The sequence below is a fragment of the Tachyglossus aculeatus genome, chromosome 3, assembly GCF_015852505.1.
Source record: "Tachyglossus aculeatus isolate mTacAcu1 chromosome 3, mTacAcu1.pri, whole genome shotgun sequence".
Classification (NCBI taxonomy): domain Eukaryota; kingdom Metazoa; phylum Chordata; class Mammalia; order Monotremata; family Tachyglossidae; genus Tachyglossus; species Tachyglossus aculeatus.
The window spans coordinates 40,503,892-40,529,140 of NC_052068.1; the positions used below are offsets into that span (position 1 = coordinate 40,503,892).

The 25,249-nt window shown below is 38.3% G+C and overlaps 1 protein-coding gene across 2 annotated transcripts in view; it reads left to right on the plus strand.

Annotated features, from left to right (window-relative positions):
• Positions 1 to 25,249, plus strand: part of PRKG1 (protein kinase cGMP-dependent 1) — a 1,213,342-nt gene that overhangs the window by 446,358 nt on the left and 741,735 nt on the right. For both annotated transcript variants that reach the window (XM_038744169.1, XM_038744170.1), the window contains one exon: positions 1,152 to 1,265. In XM_038744169.1, coding sequence (XP_038600097.1) covers positions 1,152 to 1,265 — 114 coding nt within the window. The remainder of the gene's footprint in view (positions 1 to 1,151; positions 1,266 to 25,249) is intronic.

A 25,249-nucleotide genomic window follows, 5' to 3' on the forward strand; every position in this document is an offset into this window, starting at 1 on the left:
CCTCTGACCTCCCTTTCTCAATCTTCTTCACCCTTTGCCTCTCATGCCTCTATTCTAGATCCTTTTATACTCTTTTCTCTCTATCAACCTAATCTTGGGGAGCTCATCTGCTCCCAAGGTTTTAGCAACATTTATGTGTGTTAATAATTGAAAAATTTACCTCTACCAGCTTTATAAATACAAATTTCCTCATAGTTCCAGATATCTTCCCATGACTGACCTGAACCTTAAAGTCAGTATGGCAAAAGCTTAATTTCTCATCTTCTATTCTTCCTTTTCCCATTCAGCCAACTCCACCACTATCCTCCCATCCCATAAGCTAACAACCTTGTTGTCATCTTGGATGTCTTTCTGCTTTTCATCTCTTCACATTCAATCTGTCATAATTATGATGGAATTTCCTCCATAATATACACCACATCTATTCCTCTTCTCCTCTCTTGAAGCCACTAAAGTTCTCATTTGCTACCAACTGCATTATTGCATGTTTCCTTTATAAATCTTCCCATGTAGAGCTTCTTATTTTATCCTTTAATCCATACACCTGTTTACCAGTCTACTTATCTAATTGCCTGCATTTTTGTCAGCATTTGTCTGTTCCTATTTTTCATTTACAATTTGTGACTGCCTATTTCCCATATTAGAATGTAACCTTTTCAAAGACAGGAACCAATGACTTTTACTTCTTTTTCATTTTCCTAAGTACCTAGGAGAGTGTTCTGAGCAAAATAGGCAGGTAGGTACCCAATAAATAGTTATGGTGATAGTAAGGCTCTATAGAATAACAGTAGTGATAATAATAGCAGTCATAATATTTGTTAAGCACTTATTATGTGCCAAACGCTGTACTAAATACTTAGGTAGATATGAGATAGTCAGGTCAGAAACGGTCCTATCCCACATGGATCTCACAAGCTAAGTAAAAGGGAGACCAGGAATTTAATCCCCATTTTACGGATGATGAAAGTGAGGCCCAGAGAAATTATGTGACTTCCCCAAGACTCAGAGTGTTGAATGGCAGAGCTGGGATTAATACGCAGGTCTTCTGACTCCCAGGCTGGTGATCTTTCCCTTAGGCTATGCTGCTTATAGAAATCTTTTTGCATCAATAATGTTAAAATAAATTCATACTGATTTTCTTTCTCCCACAGATGGAAAGGTTGAAGTCACGAAAGAAGGTGTGAAGCTGTGTACCATGGGACCAGGAAAAGTGTTTGGAGAATTGGCTATTCTTTATAACTGCACTCGGACAGCGACCGTCAAAAGTAAGACAATAAATTTTAGTTTTGTGTTATATTTGAAAGCTTTCATTCTAATCAGAGTACAATTTTTCATCAGGCCTTAACATTGGAAATAAATTGTAATATTTCAGTTTGACTAACTTGTCAATTCTTTTCAAATTAACCTTGATTCTTGTACTGGAGGAATTTTGTATCCAGAAGCGTGGTGCGGTGCTATTTTTGAATTTCAAAACAGGATTGACATGTTTATTCCTTAATAGAAAGCATGATTGTGGAAATCAGTACTATACATTTTAAATTGAATTGTTCTCCTACTCAACCAATTCCACCTCATTTTCCTCTCACCAAATCTCACTCTGTCATTTCTATAAATTAAACGGCATACAGTGGAAATTTTTTTAGCAAGAGGAGAAAAGAGGTGACTGTTTATTTTCCTGTCCCAAAAATAGATTTTTCAAAAATGTCCCATTTATAGATTTCATAGTGTACTATCTTTCCATACAAATTGCATTTTATAGCTCTTGGTATTAGTTCACAGCAATATCAAGATTGTCCTCAGCTCATACCAAAAATGTTGAGTATAAGACAGTTTTTATTTTTAAAAATGCATGCGCATATTTTGATTTTCAGCTGCTCTAAATCAAGTTGTTCATTATAATGCTGTCATTTGTCTATTCTTCTGATTGAGAAATAGAATCAATATGATATGCTAGTATTGTGCATGTCTATATTGGTACCCTGAACATCTGTGGATGGCAAACTGAGAAAATGTCCTGACCAGATGTGACAGTTAAATTTTGGTGCAGACATTTTGTCAAGTATTTTGGTGTCATCAGCTGTACAAACCCTCCCGGAATATTACTCACAGAATATGCCAACTTCATTGCCATACTAGGTATGCAAAGGTACTCTGTAAAACGGCCTAGTGGAAAGAGAACAGGCTTGGGAGTCAGAAGACCTGGGTTCTATTCCAGCCCTTCTGTTTGTTTGCTTTTTTCCTTGGGCAAGTCGCTTAACTTCTCTGGGCTTCAGTTACCTCATCTGTAAAATGGGAACAAAATCCTCCTCCCTTCCACTTAGACTGTGACCCCCATTTGGGACAGGGACTTTGTCCATCCAATTTCCTATGTACCCCAGCCCTTAGTACAGGGCCTGGCTCATACGAAAAAGAGGTGGGAGTTTTCTTATTCCTGAGAGCTTTTTCACAAGTCTACTTAGCATCATGTTATTGGTATAATTTACTTTTACTAATGACAGCAATTTCACCCACAAATAATATCAATAGTTTCTACTGTTTTATACGAATATCTCTTTGATATAGGAAAAGGCACTTATTGTATGGTATTTTGTTTGCCTTTCCAACAGCGAACACTTAAAGTTTACAGTGGCTTTGTTACATAGGTTTGAATCTTTGAACCAGGTTTCAGTAACATAGAGCTACTAGGCTTCCTTATCAGAAATAGGATCTTGGGAATAGTATTCATCCATTATATGTTCCTGTCATTCATCATCTGAGAAAGAGCTTGGATATTGCAAGTTATTCTCGTTTGGGAATAAAAATATTACACAGAGAGTAGCTGGTGTCTGTTTGTGATGGTTTGCAGAGTTTTGGGATTTTTTTTAGCAGGTTTGGATTTGATCATAAAGAGTTCCTGCCACGTGTTAAGAAACAGTTTTTTTACATAAACTGAATCATTTTTAAGTAAACCAGTGCCTAAATTAAATGTGCTACATGATTATTTAATTTAAGAACTAAAAACTAAGAATGACCAGGTTGATTGAAATAGAATTTGCTACATCTCTAATTCATTTATACATAATGTGACTGAGAACAAAGTAGTTGTAATTTCCTAAAGAGGGAGGATTTTATAACACTAGTTTTTTCACCCCATTTCCTTTTGAAACACATTTCCCTTTGAAAAAGTGGTAAGATGACATTTCCGTCAGAAGTAGAATCCATTTTCAAGGCTGTCTAAGACAGAAAAAAGGATGCACATTGAAAATGAGTTCTATTTTTAAGTTGATTAATCATTACAATAAAAGTATGGTTTGGGTGAATATGTCACCTCAGTGAATTTGGTTGAAATTTAGTATGTAGGGAATGCTGAGTTCCTAGCTTTCTTGTCTGCAGATGGTGTTTTCAGAGTTGTTTTTTGCTAATTGGTGAATAGTTGTTTTATGGTGCTCTCAACAGTTTTTGTTCTTAACAGACTTTATATTATTTTTTATTTGATTTTATTTTTACTACTATTATAATTACTTATGTTTTGATTTTAATAACTCATGAAATATTTTTAAATGTCCGTATGGTCTGGGTTTTGACCTTTTTGGGGGAAGAAGCAACCTTTGAAGGTGCCAAAGGGAAACCTTCAGGAAGGGGGTTAGAATCAGGTAATGGCTTCATTATGGAGATTGAAGCACCATATACTGGAAACAGTCTGATTGAAGGTCTGGCTCAGGCAGAGATTAATGTGTGGCCTTGGGTAAATCTCTTTACCACTTAATGGGTCTAACAAGAAACACTGATATTGTGGTAATACAGGGGATCCAGGAGGTAGCTTTCTTCTTTAGAAGAAAGTGCAGTTCTTTCCCAAAGGAAGACGGAAGATCAAAAAGAGAAGCAGTGTGGCTTAGTGGAAAGAGCACATTCCTAGGAGTTAGAGGAACTGTGTTCTAATCCAGGTTTTGTCACATGTCTGCCATGTGATTTTGGACAAGTCACTTCACATCTTTGTGCCTTGGTTCCCTCATTTGTAAAATTAGGATTTAAATCCTACTCTCTCCCACTTAAACCATGAGCCTGTGTGGAGAAGGTTCTGTGTCTAAACTGATTATCTCATGTTTACCCCAGTACTTAATCCGGAGAAGCAGCACGGCCTAGGGGTTAGAAAACGGGCCTCGGAGTCAGAAGGCCTTGGGTTCTAAAACCAAATCTGCCACTTGATGACTGTGTGACCATGGCCAAGTCACTTCCCTTCTCTGTGTCTTGGTTAATTATTAATATTAGTATTATTAAGTGCCATTGAGTTGTTTCCGATTCATAGCAACCCCATCGGTCCAGAACATCCTGTCCTCTGCCATAATCTGCAACCTCTCAGTGGTAACTGCCACTTCCACGTTTTCCCTGGACTTTTCCTACTATTAGTGTCTTCTCCAGAGAATTAGTCCTCCTCATTTTGTGTCCAAAATATACTAATCTAAGTCGAGTCATTTGGCCTTCCAAAGACCACTTAGGTTTAATTAGCTCCAAAATCCATTTGTTTGTTTTTCGGGCAGTCCTTGGTATTTGCAAAAGCTTTCTCCAACACCACTTTTCAAAAGAACCAATGTTCTTTCTATCTTGTTTTTTCACTGTCCAGCTTTCAGATCCATACATTGTCACTGGAAACACCACAGAGTTGACAATTGGTATTTTTGTGGCAATTGCTACATCAGCACATTTCATGACTTTTTCCAGGCTCTTCATAGCAAGTCTTCCTAACATTAGTCTTTGGTGTTTTCTTGGCTACTAGTTCCTTTATTATTGATCATCGATCTCAAGAGAGAAAAAGTCCAGTAGTTATCACATCCATAAAATGGGTTTTAAGATTGTTAGTCCACTGTGGGACAGGGACCATGTCCAACCCAATTTGCTTCTATTCCACACCAGTGCTTAGTGCAGTGCCTGGCACACAGTAAACAATTAACAAATACAATTATTATTACAGTGCTTGGCAAAAAATAAGCACTTTACAAGTACCGTAATCAGAAGTAAAATTACTCAGTGCTCTGCACGCAGTAAGAACTCAGTTGATTAATTGATTCATTGGGCTACCAGGTTGGTTCTGCAAATGCTAAATTCATGAGAGAAGTTTCTAAGATGAATTATTGTATTAGTATTATTGTATTTGCTAAGCACTTACTAAGTGTCAAGCACTGCTCTAAGTGCTGGGGTAGGTATAAATCAATTGGAATGTGCATTGTCCATAGCCACATTTGGCTCACAACTTAAGTCTAAGTCACAAATCAAAGCATAATTAACCTAGTGCCACTTTGAATCCGATCCAAGGCTGGGAAAAGATAACATCCACCTTCATGATGGCTATCATCCTTGATCATGTTCTTAATGCAACCTAATTAAGGGAACAGTGATCCTGGCCAGTAGTGAGATCATAGCACTAATGGCAAAAGGAAAAACACAACAGACAAGGTGCTGAATCTCCAATCTTCCAGAGCTAATGAAGAAGACATTTCCAGCTTTCTGTTTTTACTTTTCATTTCATTTGGTCTTTCTGACCTCTTCACACCTTCCCAAATCCATGGGGATGATCCTCTGACAAGAATTCTGCACTTGCAAAAATATTTTAAATTTCTAAACAAGAAAATAAAATGGACTTGTCACACCTCCTTTGGAAGTAAACAATGGCTGAAATTCCCCCTAAAAGAAAAAAAATATTGAAAGGAAAAATAGGGCAAAATAATCTAATTCTTATCAATGCTTATTTGAAACAGGAGAGGGTTTTTTTCATTAAAAATGAAAAGAAAGTGTTTGGGTTTTAGCAATGCTGAGATATGACTTTTCAACCTATTTATTAATTCAGAAATCCACAAATTCAATAGCTATTAGAATGCTGCCTAGTGTTTTTCCTTATTGGCATTTCTCTCACCCTCACACTTTGTCTCTTTTTTTTCCTATTGCTGACATTTGACTGATTTGCACTATATTTACCTTCCCGTTAAGATGGGGGAAGTGATAAAATCTGTGCTTGTGCCATCCAGATTGAAAAGAACCTTTTTTGCTATAGAAGTGGTCAACATTCTTTATTTTTCTCATTACTTCCTTTGACAAACTAAAATAAGAGCAATTATACACCTTCTTTAACTAACAGCTGCTGTGCCTGTAATCTCAATTAGGACGCTAACAAGTGACTTTAATGCAATTTCCAGCTCTCATTATTACCCAAGTAAATGACTGCCCATCACGACTGTAATCAACTTCCGATTTTTCTAAATTTAGTAGAATCAGAGGTCAGTGTTGGTCACTGAAGAGTACTCCCAAGATCAAACGTTTCTCTGCTTCTCAATCTGAAGGAACATCAGAGAATTTGGGTGAGTTAATTAATCATATCAATAGCTCCCAGGACTGTGGAAAAGGGACTGAAATACATGTTTGTTTTACCCTGTGAGTTTATAGAAAGATAAGTCTTCCCTTGAGAAAATGCTTAGACAGATTCTGGTAAGATTGAAGGAAAGCCTTTTAGACTGTGAGCCCACTGTTGGGTAGGGACTGTCTCTATATATTGCCAATTTGTACTTCCTAAGCGCTTAGTACAGTGCTCTGCACACAGTAAGCGCTCAATAAATACGATTGATGATGATGAAAGCCAGGTGGCAATGATCTAGCTGAAAAATGCACCTTCAAAGTTCAGAAGTCTCTATTTGTCTTATGGGAAAAATTGGTTGGCCAAAGAAAAAAACTACAAAGCCAGTAGCACTTTGTAGTAACCATATGATTTACCAGAGGAAGAAAGATATTAGTGCTTTGAAATATATTTTTAAATTTACTATTTAAAAAAAAATCCTGAGGTAAAGTTCTCTCTGGGGGAACATAATGTATATTAATAAAAGAGACATTAGTCAATCAATCAGTGGGATAAATTGAGTGCTTACTATGCTTAGAGCACTGTACTAAGCACTAGGAAGACTACTGAATTTGCTTCATAATAAAATGTGGACAGCATAATTAACATTAAAGTGTACAGTGTCTAGAAAGAGCGGGGTTATTCCTCAATTAATCCAAAATTCCATTTACCTAAACTTTAGTTAGCTACCATACCCTTTTCCTCACCTAGAAGCATGTAATATCACATTTTTCTGAAGTGTTTCTCCTGGTACTGATTTCACTTTCACTCTGCTCACAGCTGCAGCAATAACAATTTACACCTACCCTGGTCCTTTTCTGAGACATGCCCTAATTTGCCCCGAAACCAAAATGGAAAAGTTAAGGTACCAGCATGTTAAAATGGAAAGAGAAAAGCATTTAGTAATAAGAACCAAGGTTCAGCTGGATTTACACTTGGGAAACTGCAGAGGTTTCTTTTTCAGTTGTTGTTTCTGTGTTTGCATGGTTTGCTGACAGCATGCCTTGTCAGTTTAAGATTTCCAACAAGTTTTTGGTGGCACTTTGAATCATATAACTTTCTGTTTGCTTTTCTATCTAGTTTTCTTAGGGCATTTATGATTGAAAACAATAAATACACAGTGCAATTCTGCTCTGCTGTTTGTCACCCAAAATTGGCCAATTCTGTTATGGTTATATATTCTGAGGATGTAGATTCATAAAATCCACCTGAAACATCCAAATATCTATTGACACCTATCGCTAGACTAAGGTTCCTCCTTCCAGTCCTTAGGTTCTTGCAGCGTAGCTTAGTGAAAAGTAGCATGGCTTAATGGCTAGAGCACAGACCAGACGTCAGAAGGACATGGGTTCTAATCCCAACTCTGCCATGTGTCTGTTGTGTGACCTTGGGCAAGTCACTTCACTTCTCTGGATATCAGTTACCTCATCTGTAAAATGGGAATTAAAGATGAGCTCCATATGGGCCAGAGACTGTTTTCAACCTCATTAATTTGTATCTACCCCAGTGTTTTGAACAGAGTTTAGCACATAGTAAGCACTTAACAAATACAATTATTTGGGTAGGGAACGTCTCTATGTGTTGCCAACTTGTACTTCCCAAGCGCTTAGTACAGTGCTCTGCACACAGTAAGCTCTCAATAAATACGATTGAATGAATGAATGAATTATTTGGGTAGGGACCGTCTCTATGTGTTGCCAACTTGCACTTCCCGAACGCTTAGTACAGTGCTCTGTGCACAGTAAGCGCTCAATAAATACAATTGAATGGATGAATGAATTATTATTAATTATTGTTGCTCCAGTTTGGGTCTGACACACCCAATTTACCCGGCAAAATTCAGATTTGCAAAAGCTATGGCAAAGATTAAAAAGAAGTTTTTGTCCTCCTCCTTCATGGGTGGAAAGCATGTCTTCCAACTCAGTTGCACTGTACTCTCCCAGGAACCTAGTACAGTGCTGTGCATATAGTAAGTGCTCAAAAAATGCTGTTGATTGATTGATTCCAAAGGCACTCAGATCTGCCTTCCCTTCTGAGGGCAGCTACCCTTTCTGCCCCATCGTAAGGCGACACACTGCTACCAGAGTCTGGAGAAATCATTATAGACCTACACAAAGCATTGCATTTGTGGCACAGGTTTTTTCAAGTGAGAAAACAAAATATCACAGACTTTTGCAGCTTCCCAGAAAAAACAATTAAATTATATACCCCTTTATTTCCTCTGCTTTCAATGAGCAAAGAAACTGTGTGCCATCATGCTGCCCACACTTCTGAGAGCAGAGGAATGTCATGACTGCATTTAGCTAATAAGGAATTCTCTCTCACTTGCCTTTTCAGAGACAAATTAAGGTGATGTTTTCTATGCCCTTTCTCAATCCAGTAAATGGTGTACAATTGCCGTGAGGAGTGCCTGGAAGGAAGGAAAAGAAATAAAATGAATTGAGGCTGACCATATTGATTAGGGAACATTTTACTATGACACAAGGACTTCTGAAATGGCCTCCCTGAAAGTTAAGTCTAATTGTCACAAATGTAGTCTAAAGTTTTTAAAAATGATTATTGGCAAAGAGAGTAAACTTAGTAATGGATTGGGTACTCACTTCCTGTTAATAGCGGACCATAGTTATCCTGCCCTTTGAAGGAATAACCCTGTTGAATGAATATTAGGAATGTTATTAAGTGATTTATGAGAAGTTTAATTCTACAAAAGGACAGGATTCTCTGTGGGCCAAGGGTACCTGATATATGTATATCTGAAGGTAGTTAAATTACTTAGCATTAGGCATATTTTCCCCTCATTACTTCATTTAAAGGTGAATAAGATGGTAATACAAAGATGGAAATATAATCAGTGTCAGGCCTCAAAATATGTCAATTTCTTACTGTTCCAACTAGAAATGATTTTCCTAAGACATGTGCATCTAGTTGGCTCAAAATGTAATAATCACTTTCCGACAGCAGAGACAAGGAAGAAATTTTCATTTACTTGCCAAACCTTGGTTATATTTGAAGTATTTTCTAGTGTTCTTTTGTTGATTCTTTTGGTTGTCCTCTACTGTCAATAGGCCAGCCAGAGCTTCTAATATTATTATAACTTTTCAAAGGACCTGGATTCCCCGGATAATCCAATTTCAGGACTAAGGAAACTGATATCAGGGAAAGACTCTGGTCAGGTACAATGACAGGTAAATTTGCTTTAGCACTGGCAAAGTTCAAGCATATGCAGAAATTCTCCACCAGAATTGTGCTAATTCTGTTCATTTGCTTCTTGCTGGGAGGTTATTTTAGTATTCATTGCATTTCTTTTCAAATAATAAAACCAGTTAAATCAGCAATGAAGGAATGGATGACAATACTTCATATATGACAATACTTCATATATATGTGTGTGTGTATATATACATACTTATATGTATATATACACACATATAAAAGAAAACATAATAATGATAATGATGGCATTTGTTAAGCACTCACTATGTGCCAAGCACTGTTCTAAGCACTGGGGGGATACAAGAATCAGGTTGTTCCACACGGGGCTCACAGTCTTAATCCCCATTTTACAGATGAGGTAACTGAGGCCCAGAGAAGTTATGTGACTTACCCAAAGTCACACAGCAGACAAGTGGTGGAGCCAGGATTAGAACCCATGACCTCTGACTCCCATGCCTTAGCTCCTTCCACTGAGCCACATGGCTTCTCTAACATCAGTCCTGTTTACATATGATGAAGGAAGGATAATGCATTCCCTTTTATTCAGGGCTTAATAATTCATTTCCCTTTGTAAAAATGATTGCTGTGATAACACCTTTAGACCCCATCACTTTAATTCTGGGTAAAACTACTAACCAATATCAATAGCTGTACTAAAAGGCACATACATTGTCTATAGCTATCCCCTTTCTGTAAAAAAAAAAAAAGCTTTTTCTAAAGGATGAAGTAGGTAATTCTAAATGAGAGGATTTTGAAGTTAAATAAGCCTTAAAGGTATAGGAATAGAGGAAAAAAAGATGTGGCAGAAAGTTATTATATTTAATGTGGTCTGCTTACAGAAGAATCCCAATATTTTTTTCTGTTTTGTAGAGTCCTATGGGGTAAAGATGAGCCCATTTCAGGATCTGAGGGTGGGCCCCAAAGTTTGTCTATATGTTTTTACTCAATAGATTACTTTTATTTTTCTGGGGCACATTTTGTTAATGCAAGGAATGAGTATAAAAGAGATGCCTTCCTATGATACCTACCAATCAATCATTCATAGTATTTAATTCATTCATTCAATCATATTTATTGAGTGCTTCCTGTGTTCAGAGCACTGTACTAAACGCTTGGAAAGTACAATTCGGCAACAGATAGAGACAAACCCTACCCAACACTTAGTATGTGCAGAGCACTGTATTAAGCATGTGGGAGAGTACAGTACACCAGAATTAGCAAATACATTCCCTGCTCATAATGAGTTTATAGTCTAGCGTATTTACCAGAAACAGTTAGCTTTACATTCCATTACTGTTAGAAAACTCTCCGTTTTTATAAGCTCTTGAAGATTTACACTCCTTGTGGGCTGGAATTGTGCCTACCTATGTTGAATACTTTCCCAGGCACTTAGTTTAGTACACTACAAACAGTAGGCCCTCAATAAATACCATGGTCTGATTCCTTGATTTCCATGCTTCAAGCAAAAGCTTCTTGTGATCAGCATTAAGACTGACTCCTAATTTTATATTTAAGCCTTCTTCACCCACTAATCTCTTCCTTCATTGCTATGTTCCTAATTTTCTAGCTGGCAGGAAGATGTAACATTTATTGACCTCCTTCTTGGTACATTGCACAGTATTAGGTCTTTGCAAAGTGCAGACTACTCAAATATCATGTTCCCTGAATACAAGGACCTTGCACTCTGAGAGAAACAAATATAAAAAAAAATTACAACACTGTCAAAATAAATAATTTTAGCGGAAACATATACCTGAGTGCAGATGAGAGTATAAATAAGTTCGTAATTGCTAGAGTTGCTTAAGGGGATTAGCTGACTCAGAATGCTGCCAAATTAATTCGGGAAAGCCTGTTGGAAGTTGTAAGAATTTAGGAGCAAATTCAATGTGGGAAAAACTATGGTCTGTCTTCTCTGTGTATGGAAGGAGTTCAGATCCAAAGTAATAGCATGAATTAGAACATGGAGGTGGGAGAGGCAAGAACAAAGTACTGATATAAAGTATGTTTATAAGATAAAGACAGTGAATTAGGGAACAGAAGGTGTTGAAAACAGATAGAAAAGGAGGGAGGCCAGTGAAGCACAGCACAGTATGGCCTAGTGGAAAAACTATAATAATAATAATGTTGGTATTTGTTAAGAGCCTACTATGTGTCAAGCACTGTTCTAAGCACTGTGATAGAGACAAGGTTATTAGGTTGTCCCACTTGGGTCTCACAGTCTTGATCCCCATTTTACAAATGAGGTAACTGAGGCACAGAGAAGTTAAGTGACTTGCCCAAAGTCACACAGCTGATAAGTGGTGGGGCTGGGATTAGAACCCACGACCTCTGACTCCCAAGCCTGTGCTCTTTCCACTTAGCCACGCTGCTTCTCTATATTATAAAATTAGAATTCTATATATTAGAATATATATTCTATATATTAGAATTAGAATATGTATATAAATATATATATATATATTTATATATTTATAAAATTATAAGCCTGGGAGTCAGAGGATATGAATTCTAATCTTGACTCGATAAATATCACTGAATGAATAAATGACTCTGCACTTGTCTGCTGTGTGACCTGGGTCAAGTCATTTAACTTCTCTGTGTTTCAGTTTCCTAATCTGTAAAGGGATTAAATACCTTTCTCCCCACTGTGAACCCCATGTGGGACTGTGTCCAATCTCATTATATTGTATCTACCCCAGCACTTAGTACACTCCTTGGCACAAAGTAAGTGCTTAAGAAATACCACAATCATTATTATTGCTATTATTTTCATCATCATCACCATCATCACTAAGAGACAGTGAAGGGTTTTAAGGAGAAAAGAGACCACTGTACTAAGTGCTTGGGAGGTACAACAGAACAATACAAAAGGCACATTTCCTGCCCACAATGAAGAATGAGTGCTGTTTCAAAAAGGTGATCCATGCAGCAGCAGGTAGATATCCTGGAGTGAGGAAGAGGTAGGACACTGGGACACTAACGAAGAGCCTAATGAAATAGGCTAGGTGAAGCCAGATGAGAGCTTGTACTAGCATGGGAGTAGTTTAGGTGGAGGAGATGAGCAGATCCAGAAGATGCTGAGAAGGAAAAGTTGGCGTTCTTGGCAGTAGACTTAATGTAAAAGTTGAAAGACAGCAAAGTCAAGGGATGGGGAAGATGGTGGCGGCAGCTGAGATGGGAAAGTTACTGAGTGTGGTTAGAAGGTTAGGAGAAACAGCGTGACTCAGTGGAAAGAGCATGGGCTTTGGAGTCAGAGATAACGGATTCAAATCCTAGCTCTGCCAACTGTCAGCTGTGTGACTTTGGGCAAGTCACTTCACTTCTCTGTGCCTCAGTTACCTCATCTGTAAAATGGGGATTAAGACTGTGAGCCCCCCGTGGGACAACCTGGTCACCCTATGACCACCCAAGCACTTAGAACAGTGCCTTGCCCATAGTAAGCGCTTAATAAATGCCATTATTATTATTATTATTAAGACAAAAATGAGCTGGATTTTAGTCTCAATCCACTTAGCTTCATTCCCTTTCTTGTACTATTCCATCACTCTGGAATTCCCCCTCCCTCCAGCCTATGCACTAATAGATTACAACTCTCATTTTGGTTTTTTGGATTTTTTTAGGTATTTGTTGAGGGCTTACTATGTGCCAGGCACTGTGCTAAGTGCTAGGGTAGATACAAGCTAATCAGGTTGGACACAGTCCATGTCCCACATGGGGCTCACAGTCTCAATCCCTATTTTTCAGATGAAGTAACTGAAGCACAGACAAATTAAGTGACTTGCCCACAGACAAATGGTGGAGCTGGAGTTATAACCCAAATCCTTCTGACTCCCAGCTTCATGCTCTATCCACTAGGCTGCTGTGTCTCTACACCTTTGAAGTCCTTCTAAACTTTCACCTCTGACAAGTAATAATAATAATAATAATGATGGCATTTATTAAGCACTTATTATGTGCAAAGCACTGTTCTAAGCGCTGCCCCAGTTAATTCTACACAATCCAAACTGCAACAACCTATCAGCCATTTCTAGCACAAGCATATTTACTTATACCTTTCCTCTGGCCCCCAAAATAGTTTAATTGTACAGAAAATGTATTTATTGTCTATACCCTATTGTAAATGTTTTTATTTCTATTTCCCAAACTCCTTCTGTTACACTCTCCCAAGTGCTACTACTACTACTACTATCACTGCTGCTCCTCTTCTACTACTATAATTGAATGGAAGCATTGTACTTCCCCCCTAGTTTTTCTAAATCACAGTATTGTCTCTTTGAACCTTGTAGCAATGAGGAACATCAGCTGAAAGTTGGATCACTTGGTTCTTAACCAGAGGCCCCAAATTGTCTTCATGACCTTGGCTAGTTGTTACCCAGTACACATCTCAAATCCTTCATCACCTATTGAAAACAAGATGATCCTCATGAAGTTTGCCTCCACCCTCCTGGGATTTTGTTAAGTTTATTGAAGTCATGTCTGTCAGGCATATTCACAAATATCTGATAGGAAACTATAATTACCATGCCTTACCAGAAACAGAATGGGGCATGCATTAATTTTAAAGCTGAAAAGGGATTGTTTTAAGCAATTATCAGTCCTATAGTTGCATTTTACTGTTACTATCAATCAGAGGAACTGAACTGGGACTGTCTGTGAATTTCTGTGACAAATACAATATTAAGAGTAATAGTGTTAAGATAAAGTGCACTGGATTTTTGAGGAACAAATGAAAATTACAAACAGTGAAAATATATGTTGAGAGGGAAGGAAGAATAAAAAACATTAAGAAAATACAAGGAACAAGGTTGGCTGACAATATAAAATGCATCAGATTTATTAGATTAGGATCTTGACCATTTTAGCTATGTTCTAACAATTCTAATTTATTGAGATTCCATTAATGAACACAGGAAGAGGTGAAATCTTCATATATCACAAATTAGAAATAAATCACTACTACTATTACTATTATACTACAATTGAATGGAAGTCTTGTACTTCTTTCCTAGTTTTTCTAAATCACAGTCTATATATATAAAGAGAGGCAAAGAGGCAAAACTGTGGTTTAGAAAAACTAGGAAAGAAGTACAAGACTTCCATTCAATATATAGATATATAGATATATAGATATTTGCTCTGCACACAGTAAGCACTCAATAAATATGATCGAATGAATATGTATATCTATCTATGTATATATAAACATAGATTTCAAAACATTTACCTTTAGAAAATTTGTTCAAATCCAACTTAAATTAGAAAGGCCCTCAAGCTAGGCATTATTTTGAACAAAAAGCTGTTTAATGGTTTGTGTGAATTGAGTCTGGAGTTTGAATTCAGTTTCTAGTGTATTAACATCAACATCAGGAAACAGCATTTTTTCTGACAAAGAGAGACCTATCAAACTTTAACTGTAGATTTTACCTATGAACAGATCATGTATCCAAACATTCTCATTTCTAGTTCTATTTCTCCTACTAAAAGCTTTGGATACTTTCCTAAACCTTTCTTCCCAGGAAAAAAGGTGGCTAAGATCTGTGTTTTCACATGTGATGCCTGAGTTAGCCGAAATTGATTTTCTGATATTCTCTCCCTTATGGAGAGTGCTATTTCTTTTTGCCTTTTGGGAGTATGTAAATATAAATGATTTGGTTAGCATTTTATTTTCCAAAGCACTTTCACATCAGTTAACAAATTTTGCCATTGCTCCATTGTACAGATAAAGAAACTGGACTTCACATTGTCATTCATCTTGGAGCTCTTGTGCCTTTGAAAGTGCAAAAAAATATATTTTCACTAGGTTTAAATCTATATTTCTGAGTGATATTTATACCCATATTCGGAGTCATTCTAAGGGTGGGATTTCTCATATGTATCAGGTATTATCATCATCATTTACTTTATACCAAGCAATGTATTAAGTACTGGGGTAGAAACAGGATAGTAAGGTTGAATAGATTCCCTTGTTTCACATGGGGCTTACATGAGTCACTCAATTATATTTATTGACCTCTCACTTTGTGCAGAGCACTGTACTAATTGCTTGAGAAAGTACAATATAATTGATAGACGTGTTCCCTGCCGACAAGGAGCATACAGTCTAGTCAGGGAGATGGCCTTTGAATTATGGATAATAATAATAATGATGGCATTTGTTAAGCGCTTATTATGTGCAAGGCACTGTTCTAACTGTTGTGGGGGGTACAAGGTGATCAGGTTGTCCCACGTGGGGCTCACAGTCTTAATCCCCATTTTACAGATGAGGTAACTGAGGCCCAGAGAAGTGAAGTGACTTGCCCAAAGTCACACAGCTGATAAGTGGCGGAGCCGGTATTAGAACCATGACTTCTGACTCCCAATCCCGGGCTCTTTCCACTGAGCCATGATGCTTTTCTATGTACTTACATGCTGTGGGGCTGAAGGTGGAGTGGAGAGAAGATATAAATCCAAGTGCAAAGGATAATACCAAACAGGGAGGGAGTAGGGGAAATGAGGACTAGTCAGGGAAAGCCTCGTAGAGGAGTTGTGATTTTAATGAGGCTTTGAAGGTGGAGAGACTGGTGGACTGTTGGATATGAAGCTGGAGGCAGTTCCAGGCCAGAAGCAGGACATGGACGAGGGGTCAGTGGAAAGATAGATAAACTTTAGATTCACTTCGTAGGCTCAGTGAGTAGTAAGAGAAAGAACAGGTATCTTGTTTTTCATCCTATGAATGAAGCTGTAGTGGCATAATAGCACTATCACTCTCTAGTCACCTGAAACTTTTCTCCCAAAGAAAATCTAAAGTTATTTTAAAATAACATGAGCTTACATTTGGACTACTGAGTGCATTAAACTTTGCTATTTAGGATATTATCTCAAATTCAGAGACTAGAAGAAAGAATAATTTGCCTAATTAAATACAAACAGGATACCTTAGAGAGGATGATACTTCTACCTACTCAAGTTCACTGCCATCAGATCAATGTTTGTCAAGCCATTCAAGAGAGAGGAGCTTGAGGAAATTGATTTTTTAAGCCAGATAATATGTTTGTAAACTTATAAAAGATATACCTTGTCCTCAAGAATAGTCTATATTCCCTAGAGCAGAGAGTTCTTAAGGGAGCTCACTAGGGAATTTCAAAACACTGAAGCTGTGGATAACACCGCTGTTGGATTAGTAGGACTGGAGATGAAGCAGCAGAACTCAGAAGCCTCAAAGTAGTTGTTTGTAATGGCACTTATTAAATGACAATTCCCAAGCACTCTGCTTAGCACGGAGATAACGGCAGGATATTCAGATTAGACAGTAGTAATAATGGCATTTGCTGAGCAATTCCCCGGGTGAAACACACTATACTAAGAGATTGGGAAAATAAAACAGAAACACAAGAAAGACCAGGGGCCTGGGAATTAGTGTATCTGGGTTCTAATCCCGGCACTGCCACTTGCCTGCTGTGTGACCTTGGATAAGTCACTTCTCTCAACTTCAGTTTCTTCCTTTGCATAATTGAGATTCAATACTTTTTTGTTTGTTTTTAATGATATTTGTCACACACTTACCATGTGCCAGGCACTGTACCAAGTGCTTGGGTAGATACAAGAAAATCAGGTTGGACACAATCCATGTCCCACATGAGACTCACAGTCTTAGTTCCTATTTTAAAGATGAGGTAATGAAGTGCAGAGAAGTTAAGTGCATTGCCTAAGGTCACACAGCAGACATGTGGTAGAGTAAGGATTACTTTGGATTCTGGGTTATGTTCTGCCTCCTACTTAGACTGTGAACCCATGTGGGACAAGAATTGTGTCTAACATGATTATTTTGTATGTACCCCAGCATTTAGTACAATGCCTGTACCAAGGTACACAAGAGCATAATTCTTCACATAAGAAGTACTTAATAAATACCACAATTGCTTAGTATTTGGTACACTTAATAATTGTGGCATTTGTTAAGTGCTTATTATGTGCCAGACACTGAACAAGGCTCGGGAGTGGATACAACCCAAACGGATTGGACACAGTCCCTGGGCCATAGGGAGCTCACAGTCTCAATTCACATTTTACAAATGAGGTAACCAAGGCATAGAGAACTAGAGTGATTTGCCCAAGGTCACACAGCGGACACATGGCAGGGCCCGAATTAGAACCCATGACCTTCTGACTCCCAATCCTGTGCTCTATCTATTATGCCATAGTAAGTGCTTAACAAATGGCACAGTAATAATAATAATAATAATTTTGTTACATTCCCTGTTCACAAGGTACTTACACTCTAATTGAGGTGACATCCATGAACATATTTTACAAACAGTGAAATCATATTTTTAAAAATGTTGTATTGGTTAAGCACTTACTACATGCCAAGCAATGTTCTAAGTAAATCAGGTTGGACACAATTCCACAAAGGGTTCACCACCCAGGGCCAGAAAGAGGAGACATTTTAACCCCATTTTACAAATGTGGAACCGGAGAACCAGATAAGTTAAGTAACTCCCATTTGACTACTAACCTCAGCAGTAACATTTATTGAGTGTTTATAATGTACAGTCACTGGTTTAATTGCTGGGGGAAATACAAGGAAATTCAGTTCAGCCAGGGTCCTTTGAGGCTCACAGTCTAGGTTGAGAGTGGGAGAAGAGGACAAAAACACAATTTCTCCTTTGGGATGCTGTGAGGCTCTTTGCTTTTTCCACAAGAAAAAGAGTTCAGCATTGGCAAGTATTTCTATAAACAGGGGATGTGTTGAGGGTATATATGAGGGAAAGGTACTGGAGGTTGCAGAATTGAAACTCTGAGACCCTAAGGCAACAATTTCTGCAAAAGAGTTTGAAATATCCTTACCTAAAGAGTTGATGATTGTGTTTTTTAATAGTGAATCCAAGAAATTTAAAAGGGAATGATTCAATCTGTGAGCATCCTTTATGGGACCCTGTAAGTTTCGATTATTAATTGTCAAAATGTAGGCTCTGACAGTGGGATCGTAGTGATTTTACTTTGCGTTACCTGGCCTTTTCTTCGTACATTATTTGATCTTCTGTATGCTGTAATTCAATTCTCATCATCCAGTTTTCTGTCTGTCTTTGCTAGTGGCTTGTTTGGAACTTTTTAACTCAGAACCAGGAAGTTGGTTTCTTTAGATTTCTTAGGTTTTATATAAATCCCCGTTGAACTAGGCAGAGAAAACTATCGTACCTAGTTTATTAGAGTTGGCTTCATTCTTTTTTCCACCTGCCAATGTTTGCCTTTAGCATTTTATTATTAAACTTCTTTTAGATTGGCCTTTTAATAGAAATGGTTTAGCTTCCATTTTTTATTGAAAAATTTCCTTGGGCTTTTTATTTGCAGATATGGTGTAATATTCTTACCCATCTCATAAATACCTTAGACGGGAGGAACAGGGTGCTATTGTCTGCTGTTCTCTGTAAATGGTGTTGATTAAATTGGAGCAGGAATTGGTGACTGTGGAATTGGTTGAGCTGTTTTAATGAGCATAGTGCAGGCAAAGCTATTCAGACATGGAATGGGAGACGGAGATGTGAGAGGTGTTTGCATAGCAAACGTACCCAAGACTTTTTATACCACTGAAATTATTTGGAGGATTAGAAGCAATTAAAGTTGTTATGGAACCAAGGGTTGAGTCGGTTATGTCCTAGAGTTTATAATATAATTAAGCATTCTAAATTTAGACTGCTGAGTAGTTCAGCATTCCCAAAAGGAGAATTTCAGCTTCTTTAACTTTTTTATATCCTTAACGTCCTTGAGATTGTTTTACTAGGACCAAAGTTTCTCTGCCATGATGTAATCAGTCCATACCGTTGTCTTTTTCCCTGAAGTTTCTGAGTTGTTATAAACTGATTTTAAGCTTAGATGGCAAGAAGATAAACGGAATATAAAAATTTATGGCTTTCACAAGCAACATTCTGCACACTGATATTTTGATTAAGTGTACACAAACTCATTTTTCATTCAATTGAGTAAATTGTTTCTTTCCTCCTGAATGGTGTCACTTTATCTCCCATCACAAACTTAAAAAAAAATGGTCGTTTCAAAATTTTCAGAACTTGAATAGATTAGCAATTTTAAAATGTCTTTTTCCTGCCACCTAAGTCATGACTGTGTGATCTACTTGTTTTGTTTTTTTGTCTATTTCCCCCTTCTAGACTGTGAGACTGTTGTTGGGTAGGGACCATCTCTATATGTTGCCGATTTGTACTTTCCAAGCGCTTAGTACAGTGCTCTGCACACAGTAAGCACTCAATAAATATGAATGAATGAAGAATGAATGAATGGTTTTGGATCCCTTTGTATCATGTTGAGATTCTTTTCCAGGGTCTCCTTTGCAGAAGTATCAGCAATGCCATCTTAACCTTCTGAAAAATGGAGAGTGGAAAAAGTATGAGCCTGAGAGTCAGAATTCCTGGGTTCTAATACCAGATACACTACTCACATGCTGTGTGACCTTGGGAAAACCACTCAATTTTTCTTTGACTTAGCTGGTCTGTAAAAGGGAGCTTAAATAACTGTCTTCCTTCCCATTAGATTGTGAATCCCACATAGGACACGGAATGTGTCTGACCTGATTATCTTATGTATACTCCTGTGTTTAGTAGTTTGGCACATAGTAAACACTAAACAGATTTTTTAAAATTATTATTATTATCGTCAGTACTATTAGAATGAAACATAAGATCAAACTTGACACAATTTTAAAACTTTATTTGGAATTTGTGAGACATTTTGAGATGGAAAAAAGGTCTAGGAGAAGGAGAATAACTGAAAGATTATGAAGTCAAGGTTAGATGAGTTGAATTTGACAAGTAAAAGACATATCTCAGAAATAGATACACAAGAGATGAAAATTAACAAATGGGGGAAAGGGAAGGAAACCTTCACCTTTTGGAAAAGAAATATTGATGGCAATACAAATGATCCTGGCAAACAGGAGAGATATGTGGAAGAAACCTAAGTATATAGAATAGCAGAGGTATATTTTAATACTCTGTCAACTTGTGCATATTATATATAATATATATAATTGTAGGTTCTCGTAGGCTTTGGTGAGCCCTATGTAGTTCATACTCTGTATTCTTATATCAACAGCTATTTTTAGTTGTCATTGCATGGGAAATTCACTACTAAAGGAATAAAATACTTCAATGCTTTTTTCATATTTGAAACTGAACTGAACAGTCTGTTTCATGTTTTTATGTTAGTCTTAGAAGACCAAATGGATTTCAGTGCAAATTTCTTTCAGTCACCTGAGGAAACATTTGATTGTGCATTACTGCACTGGTAAAAGGATGACAAACATCACACCCATTTAAACTCATGAAAAGCATAAATAAAACCTAGTCTGCCATTGAGAATGTAGGGTGCCTCGAAAGCTGTTGATTTGTAATCTGAAAAATATATTTTTCTCAAGTTAGTCTGCAATTTGTTTCAAGCCTAGGGATAAAATCACCCTCTTACATGCTTCACAGGAATTTTAAGAGGATTAATAGTAAACAATCTGAAAATACTTTGTGTTCTTTAGCGCAAGGTTATAAATCAATCAATCAATCAATCAATCAATCATATTTATTGAGCGCTTACTGTGTGCAGAGCACTGTACTAAGCGCTTGGGAAGTACAAGGTGGCAACATAGACAGTCCCTACCCAACAGTGGGCTCACAGTCTAGAAGATGCAAAGTGACGGAATTTTTTTGCTTCAAATTTTTAAAGAAAAAATATTACGCTTTTCCTAATTAGGGGGAAATGTCTGTAATGTTGGTACTTTGAATAAAAACTAGGTTACTCATTTATTCATTCAATCATATTTACTGAGCACTTACCATGTTCAGAGCACTGTAATAAGGACTTCTAGATTGGGAGCCCACTGTTGGGTAGGGACCGTCTCTATATGTTCCCAACTTGTACTTCCCAAGTGCTCTGCACACAGTGAGCGCTCAATCAATCAATCAATCAATCAATCGTATTTATTGAGCGCTTACTATGTGCAGAGCACTGTACTAAGCGCTTGGGAAGTACAAATTGGCATCACATAGAGACAGTCCCTACCCTACAGTGGGCTCACAGTCTAAAAAGGGGAGACAGAGAACAGAACCAAACATACCAACAAAATAAAATAAGTAGGATAGAAATGTACAAGTAAAATAAATAAATAAATAAATAAATAAATAAATAGAGTAATAAATATGTACTATTATATTAGTAATAAATAGTAATAAATATGATTGAATGAATGAATGAATGACTTGGGAGAGTACAATGCAAGAATAAACAGACACATTCCCAGCCCACAACGAACTTAGACTCTAGAGGGAAGGAGACAGACACTATATAAATAAGTACATAAGTACTTATGTAGCAGAGGAGCGGAGGGTGCGGGCTAGGCTTGAGAAGGAAAGAAGGGAGGTGAGATAGGAAGGGGTGAAGTGATGGAGAGCCTTGAAGCTGAGAGTGAGGAGTTTTTACCTGGTGCGTAGGTTGATTGGTAGCTACTGGAGATATTTGAGGAGGGGAGTAACATGCCCAGAGCATTTCTGCACAAAGATGATCCGGGCAGCAATGTGAAGTATAGATTGAAGTGGGGAGAGACAGGAGGATGGGAGATTAGAGAGGAGGCTGATGCAGTAGTCAGTAATCAGGGTTCTGATCCCGCTCCCCCACTTGCCTGCTTTGTGACCCTGGGCAAGTCACTACACTTCTCTGTGCCTCAGTTACCTCATCTGTAAGATGGGGATTGAGACTGTGTCCCCCACATGGGACAGGGACTGTGTCCAACTCGATTTGCTTGTATCCACCCCAGAACTTAGTATAGTGTCTGGCCCATAGTAAGCACTGAATGAATAACATCATTATTATAAGTGCTGTGGGGCTGGGAAGGGAGATCAACAAAGGGAGTAAGTCAGGGTGACACAGAAGGGAGTGGGAGGAGAGGAAAGGGAGTTGTAATCAGGGAAGGCCTCTTGGATTAGACGTGCCTTCAATAAAGATTTGAAGGCGTGGAGTAATTGTCCGTTGGATTTGAGCAGGGAAGGCATTCCAGTCCAGAAGCAGTATGTGGGCACGTGGTAGGCACTAATATGGACAAGATCAAGGCACTACGAGAAGGTTAGCATTAGAGGAGCAAAATTTGTGGACAGAGTTGCAATAGGAGAGTAACGAGGTGAGGAGGAAGGGGCAAGGTGATTCAGTGCTTTAAAGCCAATGGTGAGTTATTTGTGTGTGATGTAGAGGTGGATGGGTAACCACTAGAGTTTCTTGATGAGTGGGGAATCATGTCGTGAACGTTTTTGTAGAAGAATGATCAAAGTAGCAGAGGGAAGTATGGGCTGGAGTTGCCATTGAAGTCTGCTGCTCTTACGCCAATAATAGAGTTTCCCTTACCAGCCCAGTATATGCTTCTGTCCTTGCAGATGATGCCATGCATGCCTTGGAAAGTGATATCTTCTAGTGAAAGGAACACTGGCTGGAGAGTCAGAGGACCTGGGTTCTATTCCCGGATCCACAACTGGTCAACTGTGTGACCTTGTCCTACCCCAATGTACTAAGGTACAGTGCCTAGCACATAATAAGTGCTTAACAAAAAATAGGAGTTATGTGGGTAGCACATTTTTCATAAAATAAACTCCTTGTATTAGAAATTGTGAGGACAAGAACAATTCCATTCCTTGAGTCAGTCTGAACGCTAAAGTGTGAGGTTGGGGAAAATAAGGACACATTCTACCCCAAACAATGAACAGTGGGGATCAGGGTTGCTGCTCTACCTTGATTCCAGGATCTGAGGTTCATAAACACTGCAAGTGAAGCAGCGTGGTTCACTGGAAAGAGCATGGGCTTCGGAGTCAGAGGTCATGGTTTCAAATCCCGGCTCCACCAATTGCCAGCTGTGTGTCTTGGGCAAGTCACTTAACTTTTCTGTGCCTCAGTTACCTCATCTGTAAATTGGGGATTGAGACTATGAGCACCCCGTGGGACAACTTGTAATCTCCCCAGCACTTAGAACAGTGCTTTATAAGCACTTAATAAATGCCATTATTATTATAAATTGGTTGAGGACTTTCCAAAGATAGGATTATTTCTGTGGTGATCCCACAACAAGCTACCTTGCTAGTGACTGTTTGTCATTTCATGAACAACAAGAAGGAAGAGACTCACAAAAGCACTGATGGGCATCACTCAAGGCAGATGATTACTGGCCTATGGGGGTGGAGCATGGAGGGAGGCTTGGCATTCTCTCTCTGTCCTACCCGATAACGGTCCTGTACCAATCAATGCCTGCCATGTAGAGTCACAGCTACAATGCCTAAGGCAGATAAAAGGTGGTAGCTTTGAATCATGAGGAGGCATATAAAGAGGAAGCAGCATGGGCACACAAAAGGCATGCAAGACAGCATAGAGGCAAACTGAAGCACATGCAAGCAGCACAGAGGCACATAGAGGAAGCAACAGAAGCAACAGAAGAGCAGTTCTCGGACGCAGCAGCATTTGGAAGCAGAAAGAAGAAGCATTGACAGAACGGGCTCCTTTGACCACAGACTGGTGTTGGACCCTTGGTGGAGTGAGTGAATGTGTGTATGTGTCACTCCCTTGCATACTGGTAAAACCAAGTAAACACTTTCCATGGAAACCCTGGTGATCAGAGGTGTGTTTTGAATTCCACTGCATGTCGCTAAGGCTCCCCTAGTCCAGGAAGGTACTGGTTGTTACAAACTGGAGGCTTGAGAAAATTTCCAAGGTTGAAGTGATCACTATAGTATCTATCTATCTATCTATCTATCTATCTACCTATCTATCTATCTGTATATGCACTTGGGGAACATAGGTACACTTTTGATAACATGAGTAGCTCCCTGGCATCAACTAGGAAGCAAAGTTGCCTAGTGGAAAAAGCAGCATTGCCTAGAGGATAGTAATAATAATAACGATGGTGTTTATTAAGTGCTTACTATTTGCAAAGCACTGTTCTAAGTGCTTGGGAGGTTACAAGGTGATCAGGTTGTCCCATGAGGGACTCACAGTTTTAATCCCCATTTTATAGATGAGGTAACTGAGGCACAGAGAAGTGAAGTGACTTGCCCGAAGTCACACAGCTGACAACTGGCAGAGCTGGGATTTGAACCCATGACCTCTGATTCCAAAGCCTGTGCTCTTTCCACTGAGCCCAGTACATAGCTGGGTTCTTATCCCCGCTCCACCACTTGTCTGTTGTGTGACCTTGGGCAGGTCACTGTACTTCTCTGTGCATCAGTTATATCATCTGTAGGCTGTGAGCCACATGCAGGACATAGACTGTGTCCAGCCTGATTAGCTTGTATCTAGCCCTGCATTTAGTATAGTGCCTGACATACAGTAAGTGTTTAACAAATACCATTAAAAATAATGATAAAAAAGTGAAATGAGAAATATTGCCCTGAGAAATGTTGTCCAGGAAGTGCAGTGGCATACAGAGCAATTCTTCAAATGTCAGTCCAATCAGCTTCTTTTGGTAAGGCTCTACTGGTGCTGAAACCACCCAGCTTGTCTTTCAAAAACTTGAAGGATTTTGCTCCTATCATTTAATATTAGCAAATTTGACCAATGAACCCTGGATCATTTTAAATGAACCCCTTAAAATGTAGAATTTTTTTCATCTATCCATGCATCTGAAAGTATTGTTGATGTGTACAATCAAATCAGACAATTAGA